The 18,184-nt window shown below is 35.5% G+C and overlaps 2 protein-coding genes across 4 annotated transcripts in view; one reads left to right on the top strand and one right to left on the bottom strand.

The window, feature by feature from the left end:
- The window catches only part of ints10 (integrator complex subunit 10), a 15,527-nt gene extending 14,223 nt beyond the window's left edge, over positions 1-1,304 (bottom strand). For both annotated transcript variants that reach the window (XM_079891877.1, XM_079891876.1), the window contains exon 1: positions 1,041-1,304. In XM_079891877.1, the coding sequence (XP_079748003.1) occupies positions 1,041-1,169 (129 nt within the window). In that variant the 5' untranslated portion in view covers positions 1,170-1,304. The remainder of the gene's footprint in view (positions 1-1,040) is intronic.
- A 5,274-nt stretch (positions 1,305-6,578) lies between these two features.
- Positions 6,579-14,640, top strand: LOC307170849 (uncharacterized protein). 2 transcript variants are annotated; one of them, XM_079892157.1, is made up of 5 exons: positions 6,579-6,958; positions 8,954-9,292; positions 10,804-10,920; positions 11,539-11,610; positions 13,585-14,640. In XM_079892157.1, the coding sequence occupies exons 1-5, from the start codon at positions 6,913-6,915 to the stop codon at positions 13,728-13,730; spliced, it is 720 nt and encodes a 239-aa protein (XP_079748283.1). In that variant the 5' UTR covers positions 6,579-6,912; the 3' UTR covers positions 13,731-14,640. The 2 variants fall into 2 exon arrangements, with proteins under 2 accessions (XP_079748283.1, XP_079748284.1); XM_079892158.1 differs by lacking the exon at positions 8,954-9,292 and having other exon boundaries at positions 6,776-6,958; positions 13,585-14,197.
- Positions 14,641-18,184: the final 3,544 nt, after the last annotated feature.

The raw sequence follows: 18,184 nt of genomic DNA, 5'->3' as shown, positions 1-18,184 counted from the left end.
TCAGACACGAAACTGCATGCAAACACACAGCACATACTCACATTCAGATATACATATGAACTTATGAGTCATTCAAGACTAATCAGTTCACGTATTCCCTGGGAATCGATGCTTGTCTGCATGCACACCAATTGGAAGATTAAACTAAACTAAAATACATAAAATAACTAAATAATAAATTTGAATGAATTAATTAAATAAAGAAGCATTAAATCTAACAGTACAGTAGGGCTGTCAAAATGGCTGAAAAGCTCAATTCGAATTTCTTTCTTTCTTACACTCCCAAAAGTTCCCAAGGATTTGTAAATCCACAGAAATTACAGTTTTTAATAATGGCTCGTCCCTGGTCATTGTCGCCTATCAATGACGTAATAGGCTATATCCTCGGTTTCCGCTTGTAGAGACCATAGATATAACACATAGATGCCTCATTAGCGGACGTTTCAATGGACGATACAAAAATATTTAGCCATTACTTGCAAATACTGTGGGTTCATTCAAATGTACTTTTAGTATGATTGTTTTAAACGTGTAAAACTGCGCATCATTAACCCACCAAATCATTTGACAAATAGTCACATATTAGTAACAGGCTAATATAGCACTTTTCACGTTCCTTGCGGCTATTTCATTACAATGACATTTAGTGCAATCAAACGTACAGGTAATACAAAAACTAATTTATTAGCTGATATAAATTATATGATTCGTGAATTCTATTCATGTCTGGATGGTGAAAACACATTCTCCCATAGTTCCACTCTGCTTCATAGCATCATCAAGCTTTGTCTTTGTTATTGTTATTGTTTTGAAAATGCGACCTCTGGCGGCGAGAAATTACATATTGTACCTTTAATCGAACCGTTTCAGACACTGTGAGAAAAGAGCTCTCTTATTATTTTCACAGTTCAAACACATGACACTATAGGACGAGGATGGTCCGTGACATCTAGAAGATTGAAAACCCCTGAGCTAGAGCACTGAATTATGTGTGCAGAGGGGTTGTTATTGTATATGATCGTGTGTGTGTGTGTCATCACCTGTATGTTGAAGTCTGTGGGATAGAGGGTGCGCGCGGTGATCAGCCAGGCTTTCGCTGCATACGGGTCCTGTGGCACGAGCTCGCGCGCGCGCTTCACCAGGAACTCACAGTCGCCCTGCGCGGACATTTGTTCCCGTTAACGGGGGACAAATAAGTAAAATAAATATAAAACCCCTCAGATGTTCAAAGACTAAAGCACAGACTAGAAAACACCGGGGCGACAACCGACTGTTTAACTTCCGGGTGGAACCGAGTCCGCTCCTTTCTTTCAAAATAAAAGTCTCTTTTCCCAACTCAGTGAAACGCACAGGCTGCATGACCCTGCCTGGACCACAAAACCAGTCACATGGGTGAATTTTCTGAAATTGAAATGTATACATCACATGAAAGCTGAATAAATAAGCTTTCCATTGATTTATGGTTTGTTAGGATAGGACAATATTTGACCGAGATATAACTATTTGAAAATCTGGAATCTGAGGGTGCAAAAATATCGAAACATTGAGAAAATCGCCTTTAAAGTTGTCCATTTATGTTTGCGATTTTGCTGCATTCACTCACAAAAATAAATAATAAAAATCGACCCATATTGACCCATACAATGTATTGTTGGCTTTTGCCACAAATATAGCCTACCTGTGCTTCTTGTGACTGGTTTTGTGATCCAGGGTCACATATAGTAGGCAAACACAGTAGGCCTATGTGACAAAAGAAGTATGTCTGAATTCACAGTACTCATAAAAGAGTAGGTAAAAAGTACCTAAGTAACCTAGTACCTGTACTAGTACTACTACTAGTATTAGTACTACTTCCGACGAGATTATTAAGTGTAATACAATGATTATTACTTTACTATGAGGCCACAGGAGAGGATTTCATTTTTAGGTTTTAGTTTTTTTAAATTGGTCTTACAATCGCCAGGCGCTGATCACAGTTCAAACATGCATACAACTTTTTACATTACTAATCAAGAATCAGAAAAAGAAAAAAATATATTTCTTACTTATGTTTTATCATTTGCTTATGTTTTATCATTAATCATTTAGCTATATCATGTGAAATGTATGTTTAATGCTTTTCTTTAATTAATCTTTATGCCTCAAATGTTTTTATACCTCAGAAACTTTTGCGCTTGGTGTTTAGATGAGGGTAAAAGTCTATAAGTTTCCGATAGACAGACCACAAATGCTCGAATGTCTCAGAATAAATAGGCCTAAACGAATGTTACCTTAGCTGTGACCTCAGACTGTGAAACCTATATTTTGTGTCTTGTGTGTTTCGATGCGATAAACTATGAAAAGAGGAACTTCTAGATAAGCAACTGTATAACAGCGAAATGAATTTCCTGTACAGCTCAGTCTTACCTTGAAATTTAATTATCTTTAGGCAAGAATATTATACACACATATTTTACTTAGAAATATTAGAAGTGATTTTTAACTGTTCATTTTATGTTTCTTTATTAAACTTTTAATCCTGATTATGGATGAATTAATTTTACTTTTCATTTATTATTTGATTGTCTGCTGTTAAGAAACAAAAATTTACTTAATCATCTGACTGGATCTCCTCCCTGCATCAATTACAAACCAATTGCAAATGTTTTATTGCAAGAACATACTTTTTTATGTATTTAGTGAGATCCGGTCAGAGTCGTCAGACCGAAAAGTGATTGATTATTTTTTAAATTAATAATAAAAAAGAATAAAACAATGAATATTTAGATACATTTGTAAGTTATAATCAGCTTTTAACAGTAAGTAACAAAGTTACAATAAACAAGTCTTTAACCAAATATCTCTGAGTAAAATAATATTGCCAGGAGAGTAAAGAAAGCAGACCCTATGAGCGAGAAAAAGCAATGTATATGAGCTTTGCCAATATTTTATCATAGTAGCCTGTGTTTGTAATCATGTCAAAATCTTGTCTCAGAATCAGCTCTGGCTTCTTGGTGTTACACAAACATTGCGGTTTCAACACTTTAGAAGCAGAACAAATAAGCCTTTTCAACATGACTTTAATTATGCTAATACACTTAGCTAATACTAATACTTTATGCTACAAATGACAAGCAATAGGACAGATAAATAAAATAGTAAATGTGGTGCTTTCTGATGATTAAAACATAATTAATAATTAAAAAAATAAAACATGACATAAAATGATTAAATATGAACCAAGGAAATTGCGGCGAAGTTGAAAATTGAGTGTTAACGCATTATATTACAATTGTTAATGACACAACATTGTATAGGCTGCAAAAACTATCCGCTAACAGTAGCAAAAAACGTTTAGTTGTGTACTAATGTACCATTCACGACTCTTGCGTTGCTCTCCGCCATTTTGAAAAGGTCAAAGGTTATCTCATCTCGGCAACTCGTGTCGTGCATCGAAATATTCTACGAGCTGCCCAGTGGAAAATACCACATGAGGGGGTGTTCATGTGCATTTTTCACCATAATTACCATAGCACGTGAAGGCTCCAGGGGCCTGTTTCAGAAAGGAGGTTAAGTGAAAACTCTGAGTGTGTTAACCCTGAAATGAGGGAAACTCTGAGTTTTCTGTTTCAGAATGGGAGGTATGTTAAACCTGAGAAAGCAGAGTAAGTCAAGCCCGTTTCTGAAAGAGAGGTAACTTATAGACCTTATGCACCAGAGAAACAAGGGCGCCGCCATCTTTGGAAAATTGTCTTTTAACTTCCGTTTTGCGGTCGCTCTGTATATTTATATGGCATTTCTGTCCAGGAGTAATTAGCTTTTTAAGTGGATTTACTTAATGTAAAGTTAACGAAAGTTATCATGAGGACTGTAATGTTTAAAGCAGATGACTTAACAAATGTAAATCGACCGGGAAGATTTTAAAACGAGCCGTTCATTAATAAACACGCAAAACGCTGTGAAAATACAGACCGGAAGTCAAAAGACAATGAGCGCAGCGCTGAAAAGGGGCGGAGCTACATAAGGTCTATACTCGGAGTCAGTTACCATGGCAACTTACTCTGTGAACCTAACCTGGTCGGGAACAGGTTTTCTTCAGTAAACCCAGAGTTTATTTCGGTCTCCTCCCCTTTTTTAAAGTGGAAGTGGTGTTTAAACACCTCATTCTTTTTTTTCAGTACATTTTTATTAATACAATTAATCTTTTATTAATAAATAAAATATTGCTATTTTTACTGCGTTTTTTTTTTTTTTTTTTATAAGATGAAGTCTATATAACTCCTTAACTGGCAACTGAAAATACAGTAGTAGATTAGAGTTACATAATGTAGTTCTAAACAAATTCTACAGAATTAAACTGTGGCATTTACTGGAAATCACTGAACTGTTCATCTGTGCAGCAGAAGTTGATGGACCGTCCTCCTGCTGTTCTTCCACACTCTGGGGGCGCGGGGAGAGATAATAATACCCATTTATACTTAGATTTAAACTTAGATTCTATAGGCTACTCCACATAAAAATGTGAAAAAATCTGAATGTGTAGATTGTTTGATGTGTAGACACATAATGTTAACATTACCTCTGTAGGCCTCTCTGTGGCAGCAGAAACTCTTTATCCCCATGTGATGAGCATTTGGTCGAGTACACTTTATAACACTATTTGTCATAATTTCTGGTGCATTGAGTCGGCTACTTACGACTGCCTGGGGTTCTGTTGGGACAGGAGGCTCCAAAAGACAGATATTACCATCAGAATCTATTGAGATCAACAAAAATCCTAACCCAAAGTAAAATAAATGGAAATATCAAAAATAGCCTATATAAAAAATAACACATGTAAACCTCTTACATTTTATGAAGGCCCTTGGATCTTTGGGAGTGACCGGCTCTGAAGTCCGTCCAGGAATTCCCTCAGCTGTAAATGCTGCTGCACTGCTAGACACTGGATGCTATTTAGTTATTTAATATGTCACATGTTTGTAAAGTCAGGTAGCCTTCACCCATGATATGCTCAAGCCTTACTTGACTGAATTATATTTTTATATTTAATTTTCAGCTGCTGCCGTGTTCTTTTAATGCCTGCAGGATTGCTCCTACATGAAAATTAAAATTAGGTTGAATAACATACTGTTCTTCCAGTTTCACCTCTGATATTATAACAGTTGGGTAATAATGTTTGCACTCTCCATATGCTTGCAGAAGCTCATCCAGTTCTGCTGGTGAGAAATATGAAGACCTCTTTGTGTTTGGCGCTGTTGCCATGGTGACTCGTAATATCTGCGCTCCATTGATAATGGCTTTTTATAGTTGTGGTGCACGCGCTTAACTCAGAGTCAGTCAACTCAGGAGTTGATTGAACTAACTCATTTCAGCTGTTCTGAAACCAAAAACTCAGAGTTTCCCATCTCAGGGTAAGTCAACTCAGAGTTCAAGTTTTAACTCAGAGTTGGTTGAACCTCCTTATTGAAACAGGCCCCAGTAGTCTCTACCAGCCGTTTGTTGTAGTCTTTAAAAAGTGATTTCTTTGAAATCAAAAATCTCCCTTTTCTTTGAACTTTGAGTGTCGTAACTTTGCAGATGTTGTTTATGATGAAACAGCAACATTACACACTAACTAAAGTCAGAAAAGTCAAATCATAATCAACCACCCCTTTAAGAGTTTATCCGATCCTCCCACCAGTTTACACTCAAGACATAACCCGACTGTTTACAAGAAAACTCTGATTTTTGCATATTTTTGTGTGTATTTGACCATTTAACCAGCACAGAAAGCTGTTTTCCAGTGTGCAAACACTGAATTTGAGTTCTCTTTTCAAGAATATTGCACTTTTAATAACTCTTTTTTTAACATCAAGCACGTCCCACTCTTTATTACTCATTCGTCCATGTTTCTTTATCACTCTGAGTCAATCGTTCCTGCCCACTAAAAGCTGCAATACAAATAAATAATACAAAATACAAAAAAAAAAAAAAACTAAACTTAAATGTATCTAAATATAAATAATTATTTCAAATACGCATTTTACTGTGAATGCATGTATCTGAAATACTGCCTTTTAACAATACAGTGCAATAAACACTAGTCCACACACTTGTGCTGCATCATGTGAGAAATGCGTAAATAAATACATATTATGCCAATAACAAACTTGTACGTGTATTTGTGAGCACCACCGCTGCCCACTTCCAGTTTCAAAACTATATAGGGACTAAAAAAAATCAGCATGAACGTTGATGTCGACAGGAAGATATATTATAGAATATCTAAATAACTGAATGCAGTTGTAAAACGTCTATTTATACTTGTTCTTAGGTTCGTGTGAGGTCATATCTAGAACATCTTTGCTGCATTTGTTGCTGTAAAAATGCAATGCCAATATGAATTGAGTGCATTATATTCTGCATAAGCATCTGATGTAATAGGTTCTGGTCTGTTGCTTCAGTCTATTTGACCCGAATAAGTGGTTTTAAACTAAACGCTGGTGACATGCATGTTTTTATAGATGAGTTATTTTGTGGTTGGTGAAGCTTCTGCCGTTCTGCGCTTCTGCTTTTAACGTCTGGCAGAAATAGTGTTGCTTTTCTGTAACTATAACTAAAACAGATGAACGTTTATATGATTCTTCAGACTAAGACTCATCTCTGAACATAAAAAGGTGCATTTGCACGTTTGAGCCGATAAAGATATAGAGTTGCTTGTTTATTTTTATTTTTTTAGCCTCCATTGTTTGAAAGTGTATTAGAGGAAACTGCTGACCCACGGTGTCTGCCGGTCTTCCCCTCAGATGAGGAAACTTCCTCTTCCTTCTTTCTTTCTTTGTAAAAGTCAGATGTTTTTCTGCTGTGTTTCAGTGAGAGCCAGAACACAGACGGACTGAAGTCAGGATCTGGAGAAACATCTTCTCTCTTCTGCTGGATTACTGGACTCTAGAAATGATCCTCATGTTTGGACTGACGCTGATGCTGAAAACTGCTGCATGTGAGTCCACTTTCAGATCAAACTCAAAGCACTTTTAAGGCCTATAGGACTTGTTTTTCCCACGTATGTGAAGGTCACATTACAGAAGCTTTAGAATCGGTTACCTTGCATTTAATACTTCTTTTATTTTTATCTATTTTTAAAAATGTGTTTTATTGTTTAAAGTCACCCTGTGGTGAAAATACAGCACTTTTATGGCCTTATGAAGGGGCTAATTTGCATATTCATAGAACCTTACATTAAATGAGGCACGGGTGTAATTTTGTACATTTTGTTTAATTTTGATTAAATTTTATGAATTAAACAGCTCGCAAACATACTTTATCACTATATAAACTGAAATAACCTGTTAAGCATGAAAGTATCATGCAATCATGTAAGACATTTCTCCTTATATTGAACCTTTTTTGACATAAATCGTCTTTAACGTCAAGAACCCTAGATTTCTAAAATAACCTTTGGTTACACTTTATTTTAAGGTGTCATTGTTAGTGTAATTATATATTTAAGTACTGAGTAATAATAATTAACAACATGTACTGTAATTAACTTTTAAAAGTACATGTAATGTAACAAGGACACTGTAAAAAATAAAGTGTTGGGGCTCATTTGGATATTCATAGAACCGTGTATACTAAATGAGGCAAGGGTGTCTAGTTACATTTAAGATATTTAAAGGCATGAAGAAATTGTTTTTAATGAAAAAAATGCTTAAATATGTCATTTTGGTGATCAAAGATGAGTTTTAAGGGATAAAATGATTGACTACAGGGGAACTTTAAACTTGAGTTATTTACTCTTGCCCTATACTTATAGCAATAACAATTAAAATACATGATATTTAAAAAAAAAATGTATTTACATTATACTTACAAATGAGGAACATAAGCAATCTGTCACAACCACATGTTCATTACATAAGCAAGAGTAGAAGAGGACAGCAGAAAAAAGAGAAATAGGATTGATTTGGTAGAAAGTGTCTTGGGTTAATGTTTGTGGTGTGGTTTATTATTTGTGGAAGTGGTAAAGAAGTACATGTTAATTATCACCTTTAATATCTATTTTGATCTAAACCAAGTGTGAAATGTGGTTCAGAAAACAAATCCTACAATTATAATCCTCCTGTGATGTGTGTATGTTTTAGCAGACGATTTAAACAGCGAGAGAGTGAAAATACTCATTTAAAAGAGTTTGTTTTAAAATCTAAAAAGACTGAAGAAACACCCAGAGATGACAAATAAACCTTTGTGTTGTAACATTACGGGTTTCAAAAGCAAGTTTAGTTGTCAGACAGTAACTGGTAATAGTAGGTGTGTCTCAAATGACACACTATCTTAAAAATAAAGATTTCAAAAGGGGATTTTTGCATTGAAGAAACAGTTTTGGTTTTCCCAAGAACCTTTCAGTGATCGGCTCTTAGCATTTGGATGTTTCTTAACATAACATTCATACATTAGACAAGTAAAGTGTACAGTATAAGTGCCATCATCTGAAAAATAACGGTTGTTTATTAGCATTGATGGTTATATAAAGTATAAAGTGCATAATCTTTTTGAAGAATTTTCAGTGTAATTTCACTACAAAACACTGTAGAATTATTAGTATGCACTTTTCTTTTGTCAAATTATTATTATTTTTTAAATTGGCATATGTGAGTAAAAGTGTAAATCCGACTAAAGCATTGATCGCCCGCTGATGTCTGAGATTGATGGTCGGAGTTCAGATGTTTCACTGAGATCAGATCAAGTGTCTGTTTATTCACATTTACTGTAGAAGTTTCATTTTTTGTGAAAATATTTCTGTCACTGTTTTTCTGAGTTTAATTTATGCTGAAAGAGTCACTGGTTATTGTCTTACAACATGATGTTCGCATTCTTCTGAATGTCCAACATTTTAAAAAATTATATTTTTATTTTACAGATAATTTTACAATGTGTGTGTGTGTGTGTGTGTGTGTGTGTGTGTGTGTGTGTGTGTGTGTGTTTTGTTCTTCAGGTCTGGAGTTTAACTGCACTTTTAATCAGTCTGTTCCCTGTTCCGCTGCTCTCGGAGACAAACTCAGTGTGAGGATGGTGGAGGCTAGTAAATATGACCTGAAGATACAAAAGAGAACAAGCAACACACAAGAGGATCCAGTTTGTAAAATAAAGAATGACAGTATAAATAAGAATGAATGTGATATCTTTAATAACAGACATGATGAAGTGTCAGTCAATAATGGGATTCTGATAATAAACACTGTGATCAGAGCAGATTCAGGGACTTACAGTGTAAAAGTCTATAACTCAGAAGGCACAGAAATATTTAAAGCAGATCTTCAAGTGATTGTTGAAGGTACAGTAACTCTCTCATCAGACTCATTACAATCTCATGTTCTCAAAGATCTCACTCTCATGCAAATCAGTGCTAATAACACATAAAGTACAGATGAATGATAATAAGAGAAACATCTACATATCTTCATACAGAAACTCTCATTGGAATATTTATAATCTGATACTATAATCAGAGCCGTAACCAGTTTAGAGAACGACACGTCAACCCGCCCAACATATACAGATAACGGCTTGATCAATGTGTGTTTACAGCAGATTTTAATTTCTATTAAAACAGTTGTTTAATTCAGTCGCTGTTCACTGTAAAAAAAGTATTTGATCAATAAGTTATGACAACATATTTTTTTACATTGCTTTAACTCAAATAAGTTCAAATAAGTTAATTTTTTTAAGTCGGTTTAATGTAATTTAAAGGGATGGTTCGGAGTAAAATCAACCTAGAGTCCTTTGCACCATGACCTCGAGCCGAACACCCCCCCCCCCATGACCTCGAGCCAAACACCCCCCAGAAGCCTTTTTTCCCTTGGTTGAACATTATTAGAGTTAGAGCTTATTTAGAGAGATCAGCCGGATGGTTTAGTGCAGGCGCTAATGGATCCAAGGCTGTATCTGGTAAATTACCGCACTAATAATGCCCAGAATGATACCAAACTTCTACAGTAGAACAGATAGGTTCTGTACTCATAAAACGAGGCATTGGAAAGTTTGTAAGTACATCAGGAGTGTATTTAAATAACACTTGCCTGACGGCTCATGCTACCGCTAACCCGGATGTCGACGTCACTTCAGGGGTTTGGGAAAAGCACGTAAAAGTCCTGGCAGAAAGTGATCATAAGGATGTAGAGTAATGAAACCCAGCTCCAGGAATGCACTAATATTTTTTGGTAGTACCAGTTTATCACAATAATTAGTTAACACTAAGTTGTTAACATTTCCGAACTTTTCCCAAACCCCTGAAGTGACGTCGACGTCCGGGTTAGCGGTAGCATTAGCTGTCAGGCAAGTGTTATTTAAATAAACTCCTGATGTACTTACACACTTTCCAGTGCCTCGTTTTATAAGTACAGAACCTATCTGTTCTACTGTAGAAGTTTGGTCCATTCTGGGCATTATTAGTGGGGTAATTTACCAGATACAGCCTTGGATCCATTAGCGCCTGCACTAAACCATCCGGCTGATATCTCTAAATCAGCTCTAACTTTAATAATGTTCAACCAAGGGGAGAAAGGCTTCTGGGGGGGGGTGTTTGGCTCGAGGTCATGGGGGGGGGGGGGTGTTTGGCTCGAGGTCATGGGGGGGGGGGGGGGGGGTTGTTTGGCTCGAGGTCATGGTGCAAAGGACCCTAGGTTGATTTTACTCCGAACCATCCCTTTAAGTTGAAATAACTTAATCCTTCAAGTTGATTACTTAAAAATTTATTTTCAGCAACTTTTTTTTGTTACGAATTCATATTTTGCTGTTATTTTTGTGTAACTCTTAATAACCTCATCCTGTGTTTTCCTTCCACAGGTGTAGATCCTCCAGTCGTTCCGGTCGTTCTGGGATGTCTCGCTGCAGTTCTTATAATCCTGGTCATCGTGGCTTATTACTTTTACAAGAAGAAGAACCAGCTCAAACCCACAGCGAGTCAGTCTGAGTTCATCAATCTGTGAAATATCGTATCGCAGCACTGCTGAATTATTGGCTTCATCACTTTATTCTCTTATTTTCTGTACATTTGTTTAAATTAAACAATCCGATAAATGAATATATGAAGAGTTCAGATGCTAAAGCCTAAAGTGCTAAAGTGCTATCTGAAATTTTCTTCTAGAATGATCATTTTTATCAAGCTCGTATATTTAAGTTCAGTGATTTCACTTAAATGGCAATGAAAATTACCATATTAATTGTCATTTAAGTGAAATTACTGAACTTAAATATACGAGCTTGATAAAATTGATCATTCTAGAAGAAAATTTCAGATGGCACTCTTCATATGTACAGTAAATATAATTGATTCACTCTTATGTTGCTCCAAAGCTATGTTTATATTTATTCATAGAGTAAATAATGACATATATTTATATTTATGCATGAAAAACATCAAATATAACATCTTACAAGTTATTAATATAAAACAGGTGAAAGCAGAAACAGTTTGGCTATGTATTGGTTAGCTTTAAATGACTGACATTTCCTCATAGTTTAATATTTGTGTTTAGTATTTTTTGCTTTATTAGATGCTTAATGTCAGTGTTTTCTCAGATGTTTCAGAGCGTGTGAATGAACACGTCGCTCAGGAGAAACACCACAGAGAGGAAGAACAGAAGAAACACGGTGAGATTCACATCTGGAGGCTTTAATGAGCGTCTGGACTCAAATACAGATTCACCAAGCAAATATATTCACACAAATATTCAATATGAGCTTTGACGAGTAAATAACACACAGTTTTAAGAACTGAACATAATGCATAATGGTTTACAGTAGCAATGTGAAAATGTAAATCTTGCCCTCATTGTTGTAGGCTAAACAACACTAAAGGGAATATCAGCAAAGGTCACATTTAATGCAAACCTTTTACAGAAAAAATAAAAATAATAGAAGGATTTGACAGGTTTTGGAGGTCAGACTCTACATCTGTAAGTCGCAGTCTGATTTGTGATATTATATCTGAGTTACAGAGCCGAACTGCATGCTTTTAATAAAAACAAAAACTGTAGAGTGAAAGACTGTGATAAAAACAGCATCTGTGGCTTCAGTGAAAACGACCGGCTCGGCAGAAACTCGACCAACAAGGAAGCCGAAAGGTTATTTTCTGTCAATGTTGTAACACCATTTGTCACACAGTCCTGACGTTGAGTCACAGAATCCAGCACAAGGAGGAAAGTGTGAGGATAAATATGCAAATAAAATAAAGAGTATAAAGAAATATGCAAATAAAATAAATTGTAACAGTATACTGTGTTTTTATTTAATTTTACTATTTATTTTATTTGCATATTTATTTATACATATATTTATATATAAATATGCAAATAAAATAAAGAATATTAATAAATATGTGAATAAATAAATAGTAAAAAAAAACTATAAAATACAGTAAAAAATAAATAGAGTATAAATATGCAAATAAAATAAGTACAGGTATAGGCCTAAAAATAAATAAAATACAGTATAAATGAATAAATAAATAAAGAGTGTAAATAAATATGCAAATTAAATAAAAAGTCAAATAAAATAATACAGTATAAATAAATATGCAAATAAAATAGATAGTAAAAATAAATAAAATACTGTATAAACAAAAAAATTGTATAAACAACTTAAATACAATCTAAATAAATAAAGGAAAGAATAAATAAAATGAATAGTATGAATAAATAAAATACAGTATAAATAAATAAATAGTATAAATAAATATGCAAATAAAATAAATAGTAAAAATAAATAAAATACAGTATAAATAAATATGCAAATAAATGAAATTGTAAATAAATGAAATACAGTATACATAATATGCAAATAAAACAGTATAAATAAAATACAGCATAAATAAATAAACAGTATAAATTAATATGCAAATAAAATAAATAGTAAAAATAAATAATACAGTATACATAAATACGCAAATAAATTAAATTGTAAATAAATGAAATACAGTATACATAATATGCAAATAAAACAGTATAAATAAATAAACAGTATAAATAAATATGCAAATAAAATAAATAGTAAAAATAAATAAAATACAGTATACATAAATATGTAAATAAATGAAATTGTAAATAAATGAAATACAGTATACATAATATGCAAATAAAACAGTATAAATAAAATTCAATATAAATAAATCAAATAAAGACTATAAATTAATAAATAAATATGCAAATAAAATAAATAGTATAAACAACTTAAATACAATATAAATAAATAAAGGAAAGAATAAATAAAATGAATAGTATGAATAAATGAAATACAGTATAAATAAGTATGCAAATAAAGTAAATATATAAATAAACAAATACAGTAACTGATTTGTCATAGGGTTAAAAAAAATATGTTAAATAATTTAAAATAAGTTATTGTCATGATCCCAGTGTTGAGCTTGTTTTGTAGAGACTTTTATGTTGAAGTGTATGTTCCTATTGTTTCTGTGTCCTCTTCCTGTGGCCATGTTTGTAGTTTTGTAGTTTTCCCTGTTGATTAGTCTTTCCTGGTACTTCATCATCATTTACTATCAACATTAATTAACATAAATCTTGTGTATAACCTCATCTGTTCATTATTATCTGTCCTCTGTGTCTGCAGATGTAGAATATGCCACCGTCAACTCTCAGAACAAGAGGAAGGAGGAAGAGGTTCATTATGGAGAAGTGACGTTCACCAGCTCCAGCGCCCAGCGGCCGCGTCAGACGCAGGACGAGTGTGTGTATTCTATGGTTCAGACACGCTAGTGTGAATCAAACACAAACCCACAGACTGGGAGTCTGAACACACAACGGCCCAGTCATGAGCAGACTGATGCAATGCTCCGGTTATTGAGCGTCTGATGCATCCAGAACACAAATATAACCGGACAAACCCTGACTGATGTGAACAAATAAAGTTGTAACAATTCCAATCCGTCCAATCAGGAACTAGTTACAAATCCCCTGATTCCCTTCGCACATGCTCAGTTTAGTCCTCTCTCCACATGTGATCAAACACAGCAGATGTTACAGTTCTGCTTTATAGTTAAACTCATCCAATTTAAATTATGTTGTTTATTGTGTGTCTGTGTAGATATTTTTCATGCAAGTTGTTAGTGCTAATGTTTGCCTGTTAGCGGTTACATGACTCGGGGTTAGTTGAACAACAATGAAACGTTACAACCTAACCCTAACACCTTACACACACACACACACACACACACACACACACTGTCACCATTACGTTCACTGTCACTGTCATCGTCATTGTCTGCACTACAGTTCCCATGATCCTCCTTGGCCCATTACCCGCACCTGCCAGTCATCATCATCATGGTCTTCAGCTGGTGTCTCGTTATCATCTGTGTATTTAAGTTCCCTTCATGTCCTTGTCATAAGGATGGGGAAATGAAGCCTCGAATCACTGAGGCTTTCCCCTGACTGTTCCTGGAAAAGATTCAAAGCTTCGAGAGTGGAGAACAGCGCCACCTGGTGCTCATGTAAAATAAAGCAGCCAGAAGCCTGTGTTAGAAGCTCTGGCAGATGAAGCAACAACACACTCCATAGTTTCAATGTTATGTGTACAAATAAAAGCCTTACATGTTTGAGTTTGATTTGTTCATTAAATAAATTCATTTTCCCATTAAAGTGTGACAATAAAATATAATATAAGCTCATGTGATTCAATAAGATTTAATGTAGGCCTACTCTCTCTCTCACTCTACACACACACACACACACACAATGAATAAGGACATTGTCTGAAACGATCATCTGTTATTAAATGTGCTTATGACACTTGTTACTGATAGTGCTTATGTAACTGTAGGAATGTAGGATAAAGTTTTTAATTATTTTAATTATTTTTGGCTGTTGCCATTGCTCTAAATACAAACCCTTCACCAAAACCAACACCCCACTCCCCTAATCCCACTCTAAACCCAAATACCAACATCAAATTACTTAAAATCACCAAAAAGTGCAAAGATTTTACAAAAACAAAAAGACACAACAACAACAAAAAATAATAGCCTAAGTAGAGAAAAATACATTTTGCTTATTTAAATATAATATATTGATTAACTTCCAGAGTACAGCACTCTCCTCACAAACCCATCAGCCAGACTGAGGCAATAATGACTCGTTAAATACGATCTGGAGTTCGAGCCTTCTGACACCCAAAGCGAAACGCGCACGTGATTGGACAGAAAGTGAGGCTTCGTTTGTCATCGATCACGTGACTCTAGTAAACCTATGGAAGTAAAATAATGTCAAATGTTTTTGAAACAAAAAGCCTGTTGAATTGCACTACTTGAAAAAAATAGCCATTGCATTAACCATGCTTGCATTTTAATGCATTGTATTTTTAGGGCTTGCATTTTTATGGGCTGAAATTCAACATGGTTGAATATTTAAAGGGTAACTAAACCCCTGGTCAGAGCCTGACTCCACCCACTGGCAATATTTGAAAAATGCTAGAAAAGTAGGCAGAGCCCAGCGGAGATAGAGGGGACGAACCGTGAGCGGGGGGGGCGTGCACCTGAGACCTGCTGTCAGACTCTCTAAAATGGAGAGTGACTCACAGGGTCGCAATACGACGTAAAGTACATGCATCTGATGAGTTTTATCGAGTTGATGACAGTAGCGCGCTCTCTCTATAGGCATCATATTTTGCCACTATGTGAAGAAATCCAGCAAAATGCGCCGGCGCATTTGTCGACCCCAGAGGATTAACTTTAGCCTAACCATAAATTGTGATTAAAATACATATGATCACACATCAAGACGCCGCTGCGGTGGAGTCCATGCAGGAGGAGTGGCGTTTGGCACTGCGTCGCTTTTCAGCGCGAGCTGTGTGGAGAAGCCCATGTCCACCTCTATTGTGTTGGAGAAGCAATCCCTCGTAAAATGCAGGTTTTACACTCACGGTCTTCCAGGCCAAGTGCATGCAAACACTGGCGTCTAATTTCCAAGTCTGCTGGAAAGCTATGCAGTTCAGCAGTCCTGTTGCAACCAGCAACACTAACTTACACCTCCTGTTCACTGTACTAAATACAGATAAATCTACGCTAGCTCATACCAAGGGCGTGGTAAGCTTGTACCAAGGGCGTGGTGAGCTGGAACCTGCTTACGTCACGTGCCACCCCAACATCCAATAGGAAAATTCAACTGCAGTAGCCACCGTTCAACCTTAAGAGGGCAGCACTCAGACGTTTTTACACCATATATTGTAGAATTAAAACACTTTATACGCAAATGTCAAAAAAGTTACTCGAATCAATGAACAGCACTAATAAAGCCCCATTTTTACAGATCATTAACTAAAAAAAGTTGGTTTAGGGTTTAGTTACCCTTTAAGCTGTGAATGAATATTTCAATTAAAAACATTTCAAACACATTTTCATTATTAAAAATTCAATAATCCACATTCACCTTTCATATTTCACTTCCAAAATATTCAAACTGTTTAAAAATACAACCTATAACATTCAACAGGCATTTTTCGGTCCATTTTATTTCGCTTTGCAAATTCGCTTCCACAAATTCAGTGGTTCAAATTCGACAGTAAATTCAACGGAACTGCAGGAAAAGCAGTAGATTACCGAGCATACTCTCCATCTGCTGTTAGTCAACCCCACCAGCAGGAGGTGCAAGCCATTCATTCATAAAACTCATTTAACAGCAATGTAAGTGTATTTGTGATTATTATGACAAACGCAATGTAAGCGGAACGAAACTGAGCTACTCGTTATTGTGTTTGTGTGGACCGTTTATCAGTTTGGACCAGTGCAGCGCGAGCCTGATCAAGCAACACTGTTACTATTTAATTCAGTTAGCATTTGAATTCGCCACTGAAGTAATAACTTCGCTGCGAGATCTAGTGAGAAATATTCACATTTCTCCGTTATTAACGGATCAAACAGCGCTGACATGGAAACCAGGAATAAACATTGTGCAATGAATGAACGAACTATCCAGTGTCCACAGATCAGCAACATTCATCATGGCTTTACTGTAGTAACACTAACTGCAACCATGGACGTTTGGCATTTTCCACTAAGGCCCAGTATGCATCCACCTCCCTGCAACACTGACTTTCCTCAGCTGTAAACATTGCCTCGCATTTCCCACACAAGCACCTATGGAACAAAAAATGTATCAGGAATAAATATCTCTCTGTCTCTCGATGAGAAACCGCTAAGTTATATCACATAACGTTAGTCTGGACGGATATTAATGAGCATGACAAACGCCTGATCAAAGCTTAGTTTCTGTTATTGTAAGTTCCAATATGTTCTGTCTAACATTAATCCTGGCCTGTCCCTGCTCTCTTGGCAGCCTAGCAGGCTCATCATTGTATGGCTGTGGTCCGTCATTCGAGTAAGTATGAACAATTTCCTCAGCGTCCGAAACGTTATTGCGATCCATTTTTCCCTGTTGTTTGAATCGACCGCTCTCCCTCGTGCTACGTCACGCCCATTTTCAGATGCGGAAGTAAAATTTTATCACAAAACCGACTCCAGAAGCCACTGTAGCGTATTTATAAGTTTTTTTTAAAGAAAATCTAGTTCCTACATTATTTTTCTATACATTGACTCGTTGGGTCTTCTAACCTGCAAGATGCTCTTTAAAAGTACTCCAAGATATAGACAGAAAGGTCAAAAATGTTACAACCATCCCCGGTCTCCCCTAATCGTTTGTTCTTCATTGTTTATCTTTGTCAAACAATGCAAGTAAAATACACCTGTTTTTCCTGCACCCTTGTTCTGTCTTTTCCTTCACAAAACATTACAAGACACAAATAATGGATCCAGTGTCAGTTTTGAAGCGCTGTGTGATTCATACGTTTGGTTGAGAGAAACTTAGTGAGCGCTGAAGCAGAAGATCACGAGTTGTGTTTTAGTGTTTGATCGACTGACTTGTAACTAAAAGTGCACAAGAAACATGTAGATGTCAGGTGAAAGGAAATGTTGCAAATGTAACAACTTACAAATTTAAACTTTGACATCATGTTCCTCAATTGTGTCTCCATTGAGTGAAATGCTTTAGATATCCTAGACAAACTTCTGATGATACATTTTCAATTGTTAGTGAAAATAAAAGGGAACATCATCCATTATGATTTTGTTCCAGGACACGTTGATTCAAACTTGGGTAAAAGTTGTTAGAAGAGGTGCAAATCGTGACAGATGTTTTCTTTAGTAGACGGTTTGTTCATC

This window comes from Squalius cephalus (assembly GCF_949319135.1).
Source record: "Squalius cephalus genome assembly, chromosome: 14".
NCBI classification, from domain to species: Eukaryota; Metazoa; Chordata; class Actinopteri; order Cypriniformes; family Leuciscidae; genus Squalius; species Squalius cephalus.
This window is presented reverse-complemented; position numbering and strand designations above follow the sequence as displayed.